The sequence below is a fragment of the Schistocerca cancellata genome, chromosome 4, assembly GCF_023864275.1.
Source record: "Schistocerca cancellata isolate TAMUIC-IGC-003103 chromosome 4, iqSchCanc2.1, whole genome shotgun sequence".
In the NCBI taxonomy this organism is placed as follows: Eukaryota; Metazoa; Arthropoda; class Insecta; order Orthoptera; family Acrididae; genus Schistocerca; species Schistocerca cancellata.
Genome location: NC_064629.1, coordinates 920466067 through 920479325, shown reverse-complemented (window position 1 = coordinate 920479325; position 13259 = coordinate 920466067). Strand labels below are relative to the sequence as shown.

At 40.5% G+C, this 13259-nt stretch overlaps 1 protein-coding gene across 2 annotated transcripts in view; it reads left to right on the top strand.

Annotated features, from left to right (window-relative positions):
• LOC126185096 (PHD finger protein 23A-like) overlaps positions 1-13259 on the top strand; it is a 51447-nt gene that overhangs the window by 26159 nt on the left and 12029 nt on the right. For both annotated transcript variants that reach the window (XM_049927901.1, XM_049927900.1), the window contains exon 4: positions 8295-8595. In XM_049927901.1, coding sequence (XP_049783858.1) covers positions 8295-8595 — 301 coding nt within the window. The remainder of the gene's footprint in view (positions 1-8294; positions 8596-13259) is intronic.

The window sequence follows — 13259 nt, the reverse complement described above, 5'->3', positions numbered from 1 at the left end:
TGGACAAGATTTGCTGATGACATGGTATTAGTGGCAGAAAGTGAGCGGACAGTGAATAACGTGCTGAAATACGAATGAAGCTTGTGTGGAATATGAGATGCAAATAAACACAGCAAAAACAGAGAGTATGATCATCAGTACAAGATGCACACAGTCCAGTATTAAAATAGGACAAGTTACTATTAGCCAAGTAAGTGCATTGGAAGCACAACTACTGAAGACTTGATGTCACCAGGAGGTGAAAACTCGAGTTGCCGTAGCATAGGAGGCATTCAACAGAAAGAGGAGACTTATGCGGCAAATTAGATAAATGTCTAAGGAAAAGGCTTGGCAAATGTTTTGTCTGGACTGTGCCACTATATGGGGCAGCAACATGGACGCTGAGATGAGAGGATGAAAAAACGTTAGAACCATTTGAGATGTGGATGTGGAGGAGAATGTAGAGGATAAGCTGGATGGAAAGAGTGAGTAATGAAAGAATATTGGAAAGGTTTGGTGAGAGATGTCAGCTGAAGGTTCTAAGAGAGAGAAAAAAGAACTGGTTGGGACATTCATTGAGAAGGGAATACTTGCTAGCAGATGCTTTGGAAGGACTGGTTTGTGGAAGAAGACAGAGAGGAAGAAGGAGTTACAAGATGATAGACAACATAAAGGGAAGAGGAAATTATGCAGACCTGAAGAGGTTGGCAGAAGACCGGACAGCCTGGAGAACTACCATGTGAAAACCTGCCTTTTGCCAAAACACAAATGATGGTGGTGATGTCCCTTACAATTGTATTAAATGAAAATAGCCTCATCAATTTATGTTCTTCTTTATATGTACCTCTATTCATTCATCATGAAACGTTTTCAGTGTGTCACAAAAACAAAGACAAATAGTAAAATAAAGCATAAGAAGTTGCAAAATGCACTATTATAAGCTTACATAAGTGAGTGCAGTGAAAAAAAGTTAACTGCCTATGTTAAAGACAATGAGTCCATTCTCCCCACTGGCATAAACATAAAAACTTCCTTCCGAAGAAACCTTGACATTCAGTTCTGTTCCATTGAAGTCCTCTGTGAATTTGTGCCATTTGTAATGCATTTAGGAATGTTTCGACATTCTGTTCCATCAAATGTGAATCAACCATTAAATGTATACTGCACTTGTAATCTGATATTTCCCATCAAATTTTACATGCCATGCTGTTTGTTTGGGATCACCAATTCCATAAACACTGGCCGTGAACCTACCACCATGATGTATTAGGCTAACATTACATAAAATGTTATTACTTTAACCACACCAGGCCCATACCGTATTTAAAAAGTATTAAGAAAAACAACTTGACAAATATCAAACATTACTTAAGAAATAAAAATTTAAAGTTTCACTCTCTTTATGATAGTAGGATAATTAAAATTAGGGAATAATTTACTTTTCTGATAGCTACTTCAAACTAGTCTTTAAAGCTGTGTTGGACTAGTACAAGTTATAAAAATGAATTTCAGTACTGAAGTTTTGAGTTGTTGATTATTTGCACACAATATCATTTTCGGTAGAGTTTCCTACTTATGAAGCATAGTTACATTGAAAATATCATTATTTTTGAAGTATGGACTTTTATGTTATATTGTGGTGGAGTGAGACAATAAAACAAAACTTTTTACATTAAAATGTATGTATATCTTACAGTGCAGAAATTAAAACGTATATATTACTAATCAAGTAATAATGTATTTATAAAAACACAAGCACAGAAAATCAATCACAATATACCTTTAAAAAACTTGACTTCTGAAACTGTTGTTAAAGAGATTGCAAGCAGATACCTAGATTTGCATCCACAATTACAAACAAATTATAGTGTTCCCATGCATAGTTTGTACAATGTAAGCAATGTTGAGCTCTGCTCAAAGTAATTTATCAAATAAAAAAAAAAACTATTAATATTTATAATTACATAGGATACAAGGGAAACACCAAAATAAACATAATTTTATACAGTGCTACTCATTCTACAAGTATTTACTTAAAGATTTGCTTATGTAATAAAAAATAGTGTTCCAGAAGAAAAGATCTCAGAATACATTTAAAAATTCTATTGCTTCCTTGGTAACCTTGTAGATTATCAGAGAGAATGAAACCTATTTAAGACTGCATATCGAATGTCTTTCTGAATCGCTGACGGCTTTAATAAAATTTTTCATCTGGTGCTGTAGCTATGAACAACACTTTTCTTAGGGGGCTACCTTTGTGCTGCAGGTGCTTCTTTCCTAAGTGATGAGTTACTTCCATAAAATTATAAGACACTGAGTGAGTGGAAGTAAATTATATGGTGGTGTATTTGTTTCCCAAACTAGGAGCTGCACGAAGCTCCAAAGCTGCTAAAAGTTGTTTGAGAAGCTCAGTAAGCTGTTTTTCTTTCATTCAAGTTTCAATGTATAATGCTAAATTCTGGAGCATTTTACCCTGTTCACTGACTCCAGTTAATGTGCTACATTTTCAGCTTTATTCTGTTTGTTTTTTAAATAAGTGAATGTACAATGTGTTCTTAAGTACAGGACATTATATTGATAGAGAAACTTGGAAGCCTTGTTGTGCTATCTGTCAGACGGGGGAAAGCAAATTATTATTTGTGGGGACTTCAATGTTGACTCACTGAAAGAGTGTAATAGGCAGAATGACCTGGAAGTCTTGCTTGGTTCTTTCAATTTGACATCTGTCATTAATTTTCCTACTCTGGTGGTAAAGGACAGCAGCACATTGATAGATAACACTTTTATAGACCAAGATAGGTTTAAAAACATAAATTCTTGTCCTGTTGAGAATGGGCTTTCTGATCATGATGCTCAGCTAGTTACAGTATATGACATAGCTCCATTCAGTAATTCAAAACTACCCTCCAAAGTTGTGCATTCAATTAATGACTCAACAATTAGAAATTTCAGAGAAAATCTTCAGTAATTAGACTGGGATGAGGTGTACAAGGAACCCGATGCTAATTTAAAATATAACTTATTTCATGATACACTTGTAAAAGAATTTGAAAACTGTTTCCCCAAGAAAGTAGTTAAATCTAATTATAAGAAACTTTGCAAAAAACCTTGGCTTACTAAAGGAATAAAAATATCTTGTAACCACAAAAGGAAACTGTATCAAACAACAAGAAAGAGTAATGACCCAGAAACAGCCAAATATTATAAAAACTACTATGCTACATTAAGAAAGGTTATTAAAAAGTCCAGAAGCATGTGCATCATGTCTGAGATTAATACCTCTGATAACAAAATCAAAACAATTTGGAATATTATTACAAGGGAGACAGGACAACCAAGAGTACAGGGTGACGGCATCACCATCAAAGCAAATGGAAACTCGGAAGTCGAAAACATTTTGAATAATCATTTTTTTAAATGTTATAGAGAAAATAGGATCTAAATGTTCATTAGAAGAAGCAAGGCAGTTAATGGAAGAGGCCTTACCCACACCATTTGATACAATTGAAGTTCCACCCACCTCTCCATCTGAAATTAGGAAGATAATAAACTCTCTCAAGAATGAAAGCTCACATGGAATTGATGGCATTTCCAGCAGGATAATAAAAGCTTGTTCCCAAGAGATAAGAGGGATTCTTAGCCACATATGTAATAGCTCTCTGAAGTGGGGTATTTTCCCAGATAGACTGAAGTATGCCATTGTTATACCACTGCATAAAAAAGGGATACGTCTGATGTCAACAACTACCGCTCAATCTCTCTTCTCACTGCCTTATCAAAAATTCTTGAAAAAGTAATGTACTGTAGAGTAGCTTCACACCTTCGTAAAAATAAAGTTTTAACAAAATGTCAGTTTGGTTTCCAGAAGGGTTTTTTCAACGGAAAATACTATATATACTTTCACTAATGAAATATTAAATGCTCTGAGTAACCGGAAGTCACCCGTTGGGACCGACTTGGAGAAGGCTTATGACACCTGTTGGAGAGGAGGTATCCTCCGCACTATGCACAGGTGGGGCCTGCGCGGTCGCCTGCCCCTTTTTATTGATTCCTTTTTAACGGATCGAAAGTTTAGGGTACGTGTGGGCTCCGTATTGTCCGACGTCTTCCTCCAGGAGAACGGAGTGCCTCAGGGCTCCGTCTTGAGCGTAGCCCTTTTTGCCATCGCGATCAATCCCATTATGGATTGCATTCCACCTAATGTCTCAGGCTCTCTCTTTGTCGATGACTTCGCGATCTACTGCAGTGCCCAGAGAACATGCCTCCTGGAGCGCTGCCTTCAGCGTTGTCTAGACAGCCTCTACTCATGGAGCGTGGCAAATGGCTTCCGGTTCTCTGAAGAAAAGACGGTTTCTATCAACTTTTGGCGATATAAAGCGTTCCTTCCGCCATCCTTACATCTCGGTCCCGTTGTTCTCCCATTCGTGGACACAACTAAGTTTCTAGGGCTCACGTTGGACAGGAAACTGTGTTGGTCTCCACACGTCTCTTATTTGGCGGCCCGTTGTACACGTTCCCTTAATGTCCTCAGAGTTCTTAGCGGTTCATCTTGGGGAGCGGATCGCACTGTCCTGCTTCGCTTGTATCGGTCCATAGTAGAGATGGGCAAAACTGTTCTTTTCAGAGATTGGATCATAACTGTTCACTCCCTGAAATGAATTAGCTCTTTTTCATGACTCACCACTCATTTACAATAGAAAATAGATGGAAGGCACATTGCCCTTTAAACTTGGTTTATTCCAGTACTATACCTGTATTTTGATCTTATTTGATCCTATTTTGAAGTAACACGGATAATGAGTAAGAATTTTGTATTGTTTATTGAAATTTCCACGATATGACAAAGTTTTTGATTATTGATTTATTTTGCACTATCGTGGTTTTTTGGGTGATCGGAAAATGTTGTAACTTGAGATTTACATTAACAATATATTTGGCTATAATGTATTAAAATTTCATTAACCTCATACAAATACATCGCAAGCCATATATTTTTAAAGTGAACGTTTCCTTCCGAAGACGCCTAAAATCGCAAAATCCGTACCAGAATAAAAAAAAATATAAATTTGACTGTAAAACGAAAGTGCTGCATATAGCCTTACGCAGAATAAAACAAGGAAAATATTGGTGTATCACATTTTGCGATACGTTTATCGGTTCGCTCGTAATTAAAGCGTAAATTCGAGTGTCCATAATAAAAATCCTATAGTAAGAGGAGTCATCAGGTACCTAATCTAATCAGTTTAAACAAATAAAAATAAAATAAAAACAATTGATGTATACATAACATAATAATGTAATATACATAGCGGTATTACTACGAAGAACAATATCCAGTAGAGACGGACTCCGATGCAGAGGCGCTGAGTCGAGTAGGTCGAGCCGCGAGCTCTATTACTGCGTGAGCTGAGACCGCAGAGACCAGCCGTGACACCTGAGTAGCTTTGCTCAACGCTCTGGCTAGAGTCGAGACGGTGGGGCGAGCGTTGAGCAGGCGAGTTCCGCGGGTGGGGGTAGCGGTGGACTCACCCGCTCCGAGACAAATAGTTCGTTCCCTTGCGAGCGGGTTTTTGCAAGTAGTTCCTATGTTATCCGCTAGGTGGCTCTCTGTCCTGTTGCTCGCATCAACTGCCCAGAGGGCAGGACGTGCGACTGAAACGATCGCCGACAGAGAGCGATGCGAAGTTACGCTGCGCCAGGCACTGCAGGCGGCAGACGACGCACAGAGACGGCACAGCATATGTGAAACACAAAATCCAATGGGGCACTGCACAATGCAGGCAGCCAAGGTAGAAGCAGGGCAGAGGCCGGCGCTGGCTGTGTTGTGTGGCGTGCACTGTGCTGTGACCAGCAGAGGCGCTGCTGATATGCTCCGTGTCTCTCTCTCTCTCTCTCTCTCTCTCTCTCTCTCTCTCTCTCTCTCTGCCGTGGGAAACGTTTGGAGCTACCGTTCTTTTTTTCTGAATCACTGATTGTTCACTCCTTTGAAAGATTGAACTCTATGAATTAGTTCAAGAGCGGATCCCCCATCTCTAGTCCATAGTCCGATCGAAGCTGGATTATGGGAGCTTCGTCTACTCGTCCACTCGGCCGTCCCTCTTACGCCGGCTCAACTCCATCCACCATCGGGGGTTACGTCTTGCGACCGGAGCCTTCTACACTAGTCCTGTCGAGAGTCTTTATGCTGAAGCTGCCGAGTTACCGTTGACCTACCGGCGCGACGTACTGCTGTGTCGGTATGCCTGCCGGCTGTCATCTATGCCCGACCACCCCTCTTACAAGTCCTTCTTCGCCGATTCTCTCGACCGTCAGTACGGGTTGTATGTGTCTGCCCTGCTGCCCCCCGGAGTCCGCTTCCGTCGCCTGCTTCGACAATTGGATTTTGCCCTCCCTACCACCTTCAGAGAGGGTGAGAGCCCGACACCACCTTGGCTCCAGGCTCCGGTTCATATTTATCTCGACCTCAGCTCACTCCCGAAGGATGGTACTCCGGCTGCAATGTATTGCTCACGGTTTGCCGAACTTCGTGCTCGACTTGCCGGTCACACCTTTATTTACACCGATGGCTCCAAAACTGACGATGGTGTCGGCTGTGCCTTTGTCGTCGGGGCCGCCACATTTAAATACAGGCTCCTCGACCAATGTTCCAGCTTTACGGCCGAGCTTTTTGCTCTCCATCAGGCCGTTCAGTATGCCCGCCGCCACCACCATTCATCATATGTACTCTGCTCTGACTCACTCAGTGCTCTTCAGAGCCTTGGAGCTCCCTATCCGGTCCATCCCTTGATACAACGGATACAGCAGTCCCTTCATTCTTTGGCTGATAACGGTGGTTCTGTCAGCTTTCTGTGGGTTCCCGGACATGTGGGAGTGCCTGGGAATGAGGCTGCGGATGCTGCAGCCAAGGCTGCAGTCCTCCTGCCTCGGCCAGCCTCCCATTGTGTCCCGTCATCCGACGTTCGTGGGGATGTCTGTAAGAGGCTTGTGTCGTTGTGGTGGGATGCTTGGTCATCCCTCCAAGGAAACAAGCTCCGGGCAGTAAAACCGCTACCAACTGCTTGGACAACATCCTCCCGACCATCTCGGCGCGAGGAGGTCCTTCTGACCAGGTTGCGGATTGGGCATTGCCGGTTTAGCCACCGCTACCTGCTCTCCGGTGACCCAGCCCCGCAGTGCCCTTGTGGTCAGGCATTAACAGTGCGCCATGTTTTATTGTCGTGTCCCCGTTTTAGTCAATTTCGTGTTGTCCTGTCCCTGCCATCTACTTTACCGGATGTTTTAGCTGATGACGCTCGAGCAGCTGCTCGTATTCTGCGTTTTATAACTTTAACTGGCTTGTCCAAGGACATTTAATCTTTTTACTTATTTTGTCTGCATCTTTGTCGGGTCCTTCTGGTGTCCCCTCCATCCCCTTGAGTTTTACCAGATTCCATGTGCTCAAACAACAGTGACTGGGCGCTAATGACCTCAGCAGTTGAGCGCCCTTAAACCCAACCAAAAAAAAAAAACCGTTGGGATTTTTTATGATCTATGAAAGGCTTTTGACTGTGTAAATCATGGAATACTTCTAGATAAGCTCAAGTACTGTGTTATGAATGGGACAATGCTCAAATGGTTTAAATCATACCCAACTGGAAGAGTGCAGAAAGTTGAAATAAGCAGTTCACATAACATGCAAAAAAACTGGTGATTTCTCAAACTGGGGAGCAATCAAGAATGGGGTGCTGCAAAGTTCGGTCTTGGGTCCTCTGCTGTTCTTAATATATGTTAATGACTTGCCATTCTGTATTCACGAAGATGCAAAGCTGGTACTTTTTGCAATGATACAAGTATAACTATCACACCCGACAGACAAGAATTAACTGGTGAAATTGTAAAGATGTTTTTCAGAAAATCATTAAGTGGTTCTCTGCAAATGGGCTCTCATTAAACTTTGACAAAACACAGTATATACAGTTCCACACAGTAAATGGAATGACCCTATTAATAAATATAGACATAATCGAATTAATGATCTTATCTGCAATGTCCAGCCTTATTAAAAGAAATTGACAAGATCCCTCAGCACAGAATAAAAATTTTAGGTATCCAAATCACTGGGGATTATCTTGACTCATGGATATTATATTACTGTTTCATGTAGTTCTTTACTTAAAAAACTATTTTATGTAATTGTATCACCATTTTTTTTTTTTTTATTTCAGTATAGATGAATGAATTGGGTGATTGGTGTTATAGCTGTTGTATGTAGCTGTAGAAAAAACTTTATTGTTACTATTGATGAGTATTGGAAATGTGTTTTAAAATCATTGCAGGAAGAATCAGACCAACAGATAATAAAAAACTTCACTTCATCACCACTTGGATCTGGAATTGATCAACGTAGTGGAAGGCAGAAAGTCTCTGCAACTCGGGCCAGTAGTTCTAGACATGGTGTTTCAGCGTATAGTTCAGATAAGATTAATGACTATTCAGTTACTGACACGAGATCAAATACATCTCGATCACCAAGTGATGAATCTGGAGCCAGCTCTGAGGATAGCCATGGACGTGAAAGGTTTCCTTCAAGATCAAGTAAATCTTCTTCGTCCACCAGTGACTCAGGTGATGAGGAGGGTAAGCTATTTCTTCTCATTTGCACCTCTTGGTCCCACTATGCCATGTTTTGATTTTTTAATTTCTAAGATGATTTTTAGGTTTCCAACCATAGATATCAGTGCTAAATAATTAGTTGTTCACACTCTTTCTACAGTAGTGTACTTTTTAGACCTGACGTATGGGCATCAAGTTACAGTTACTAGATTTAATGCCTTATAGAATGCTTTGCTGCTATAGCCTGTTGACAGTTGTCATGCCTTCTTATGAACTGTAACATCAGAATGACTGTATCCCACCCCCCCAAAAAACAGAAAGAAAAAAAGAAATGGATAAACATTGACTGGCTAAATCTGTTCTGAAATTGTCAGTTGTTTGGCATGAGGTGTTTAATTTTTGGAGAAGTGAAAAATTCTGTCACTGATAATTCTGGAAATAACTTGTTAGTTTCAGGATGTCAGGGTTGTTTTAAAAAATATCTCTCTCTCTCTCTCTCTCTCTCTCTCTCTTTGTGTGTGTGTGTGTGTGTGTGTGTGTGTGTGTGTGTGTGTGTGTGTCCCACCCATCGGGGGGGGGGGGGGGGGGTTCTGAATCAGTTGCTGTAAATGCAGACCCTTAGCTACATGAGGCCTCGTAGGATGGGAAGTGGCTATCTCAATGAAAAGTGAAAAGTGCTAAGGTTCTGGATTGGAGTTGTAATTAAATCCTATTGTGTCACACATTAACTGCTGATGAAAAAGTAATGCAGATAGCGTAATTTCTGTGAGAAAAAGTTGTAAAAAATTCACTCCCAAAACCAGAAGATGACATTCTCTGTCAGATACTGTGTTATTTCCCAAAAACAGCCATTTTTGCATTGCAGTGTGCCCAGTGAGCTGTTACAATGCTCCCTTGTGTATTTGGCCTTACATTAATTGAAATACCCCAGTAAATTCATTGCCATTTGTGACCAGCATTTTTCATTCATTGCAGGTGGCTAGAGTTCATGCTTTCAGCTTACCTGTGAATGTATATATATTGATCAAAAACTTTGAATTAGTTGCACTCCTGCACATTTTTAAATTAGAACAGAAGCAAGTACCATTAATGTTATGTTAAAGGTCATAAACCAACACGCGTCACACAGTCATTGTCTAAAGTCGTCGTCTTTCTATATGTGGTTGTGGCTAGCAAAATTTTGAAAATACTGGACACTTACATCTGTGAAGTATTAATTTTTGTAACTAGTTTCAGCCCATGCAGTATGCCTGTAATGTTTAGACTGTTGTTCTGAATCTACATCTGACTGCCTGGCCGCATGGTTTCAAAAGTGTTGTCTTTGAACTGCATCAGAAATAAAAAACTACTTTCACAAAGATTGCCAGATTTCCTAAAAACTTGTGAACCGAAAACAAGAGAGTTCATTGTGGCGTAATTTCATGAAAGTAATTCTGACTCTTTGATGAATTGTGTAGTTGATCAATAGCAAACTGGCCTGGAAGTGTCCCTAAGAGAGTTTTGGTGCAAAATAGGAATAATTGAATTTGAAATGTGTTATCTAGGGCAATATATAAGTAAAACATATTGTGTGGTGTACCAGACACCAGAAAGGCACAGAGAAATGAGAAATAATTTAATACCTTTATGTTCAGGCCATTAATTGGGTTCAATTTTTCCTTTCAGTTTATATTCCTGTTACTGGGTTTCTGTGCACTTTGTTGTAAAAATAAAGACTTTCACACAATTTTGTTCTCTCTTCTGTTTCCTGTTCATTGTGTTAGGAATTTTGTACAGCTTTGTAATGTGAGTTTATATCTGGAAGTTGGAGGGACAATTTAAAGTGGTTGGAGCTGTACAACAGTAATAAGAGAGTGTTGACACATTGTAGGAAATGAAAAACACTATAAATACATTCCCTTTTACATTTTTCTAAGCTACATAAAACATTATGAAGTGAAAAAGAGCGGTCATGAAAACCTATAATAGGGGCTGTTGGTAAGCAGTAGATCATGCTCCAGGCTTAAATTCCAGGCCTGTAAATGCAGACACCACTGGGATCCCCCTTAAATGTTATATGATAATTTGGAAAGCTGAATGGGCAGCATGTCAGTCATATTGATAATGCTCACTACTTGAAATGCTGCATGCAGGAATGCCCCAAAACAAGCTGTGGGTCATATGCAGCGTATTCCATTTATCTGATGACTACATGTGCGTTGCAGTAGATGCTGCGCAGTGAGCGCTCCATTGGCAGGCGACCAGATGCCGTGTCACCCATCTATTGTTACAGTACAACGTGACTACATTTAAAATATAAGCAAATTAATTTTGTACTCACCCATGTCATGCAAGGAGATGCTATAACTGCCATTATTTTCCATGCATTTCTGACATGTACTCAAGAAATTATTAATCACATGATGTAATTCTCTCTGAGATATTAAATTAATTGACTCACAGATATTATCCTTGAGATATTATATCGTGAGAGGATTTGTTGTGTAGACTTTGTCCTACAGCGCACCCCACAAATAAAAATTTTTTGGAGTTAAACCAGGACTTCTGGTGGGCCAGATATTGTTACTAATCACTCTTTCTGCAAACACGTCATGAATTGTGTGCAAAGAAACATTAGGTGTATGAGCCCTTGTTTAATCTTGTTGAAAAAATGCGAAGCTTCGTTCTTTCACTCAGTTCATTAAAAAAAAGCCACAAATTTTTTTGCACGTATCTTTCACCTACAACTCTGTCATTAAAAAAAATTGGGCCTATTATTGTGTCACCACTAACTGCGCACCACACCCCCTAGTTCCTGGACATGAAGGGGTTCCTGGACATGAAGGGGTTCCTGGACATGAAGGGGTTCCTGGACATGAAGGGGTTCCTGGACATGAAGGGGTTCCTGGACATGAAGGGGTTCCTGGACATGAAGGGGTTCCTGGACATGAAGGGGTTCCTGGACATGAAGGGGTTCCTGGACATGAAGGGGTTCCTGGACATGAAGGGGTTCCTGGACATGAAGGGGTTCCTCATGAAGCACAACAGGTCTGTCTGCTCTCTAATATCTACAGTTTTGGGAATTAACATACCCATTTAAATGGAACCAAGCCTCATCTGAAAACAGAAAGAGATAAGGATCCATTTGACTGTCATACACTTGTTTTAAAACCCATTCGCAGAACTTAACCCTGTGCGCAGGATCACCATGTGGAAGTTCTTGTAGTACTGATACGTTATAGGGTCTTAGCCCGAGCAGCTTAGCAACTCTTTGTACAAAGGTGCAAGATATTTGTGTTTGCTGCGAAAGACGTGTAAGACTTTTTATGGAAATTTTCCGGGCAGTATCCAGTGTCATTGAGACAGGCTTCTGCGAACACTGCTCATCATCTTTTACGCTTATTGTCTTGAACACTTCCCGTTTCACAAAATTTATTCACTTATTTGCAAACTGCGTCATGACTCGGAACTCAAACACCAGGAAAGTTCTGCGCAAACAATCTCCGAATAGTACAAATGGACTCTATGTGCACATATGAGTAATAAACAAACACTCATTTTGGAATTGAATAATTCACTGTTGCCATTGTTGCATTCGCAAACTCCACTGTTACACTCGTGCTGCCTGTTTTACTGCTCGAATGACATTGGCCGATAAGTCGCATATATCTGTACGGCCTTCAGGCTAAAACCCACAAGAAAGAGGGGGGCGGCATTGTGCAGTTCCGCGGATCCTATTCGACTGGCAGGCATGGCTTCCGTGGAGTGCGTGCGATATCCCAGGCAGGCAGTCATCAGATGAATGGAAAACCCTGTACGTGAGGTATTATTCCCAGCATACATTGTATTAGCCTGGGGTGTCTAATTTTCTGACATACAGTAGTAGTTAGTTCCATAGCCTTTGTCATTTGGACCTTCGCTACATTTCTTATCTACCATTTTTCACCATTTGATTAAGTCTGAACTGCAGTCATTGATTTCATATACTAAAACGAATAGTGTTCATGCCCTCTTTCCAGCAATTATCAATTTGTTATTGAATTGTCTTCTCAGGATTCTTGTTCAGAAGTGCAACAGTTTTGTACGATGGAGATTCATTCAACGATCCAGTGATTTCTAATGACTGTCCCTTTTCCTGGATGTTTATTATTTCTGGGTGTGAAAAAAAAGTGTAGTGTTTACCTTTCCTGCTTGTTGAAGGGACAGAAACCAGTAGTGTCATATCTGGAGAAGCTCCAAAAGCAAATGATTGTAATCTTTGGCATCGGAAGTCACTGTTCATAACTGTAGCTTGTAGAAGGAACTGTGCAGTGATTAACCATTTGCTGGAGAATACTGGACGCTAGACATAGTCTTGGCTAATATATATAAGGGTTGGAACTTTAATAGTGGCAACTATTTATTTGCAGCTTGTACAAAATATACGTGTTTCAAAGTTTTACTGGCCTTCAAAGTAGTCACCAGCATTGTGTGAAACTTGTTGCCGTCGATGTGGAAGTTGTAGGATACTCTTAGCAGTGCTAGTTGCATTGACAGTTCGAGCGATGCGGTCTATTTCCCGACAAATTTGTAGCAGTTCTGAAGCGAATGCCGTGAAGTGTTTCCTTCAGTTTAGAAATCGAGTTGAACTCACGAGGGCTTACGTCACGGGAGTGCAATCGGTGGTATAGCACTTAGCAGCCACAACAGTCAAACAAATCAGTAACAGC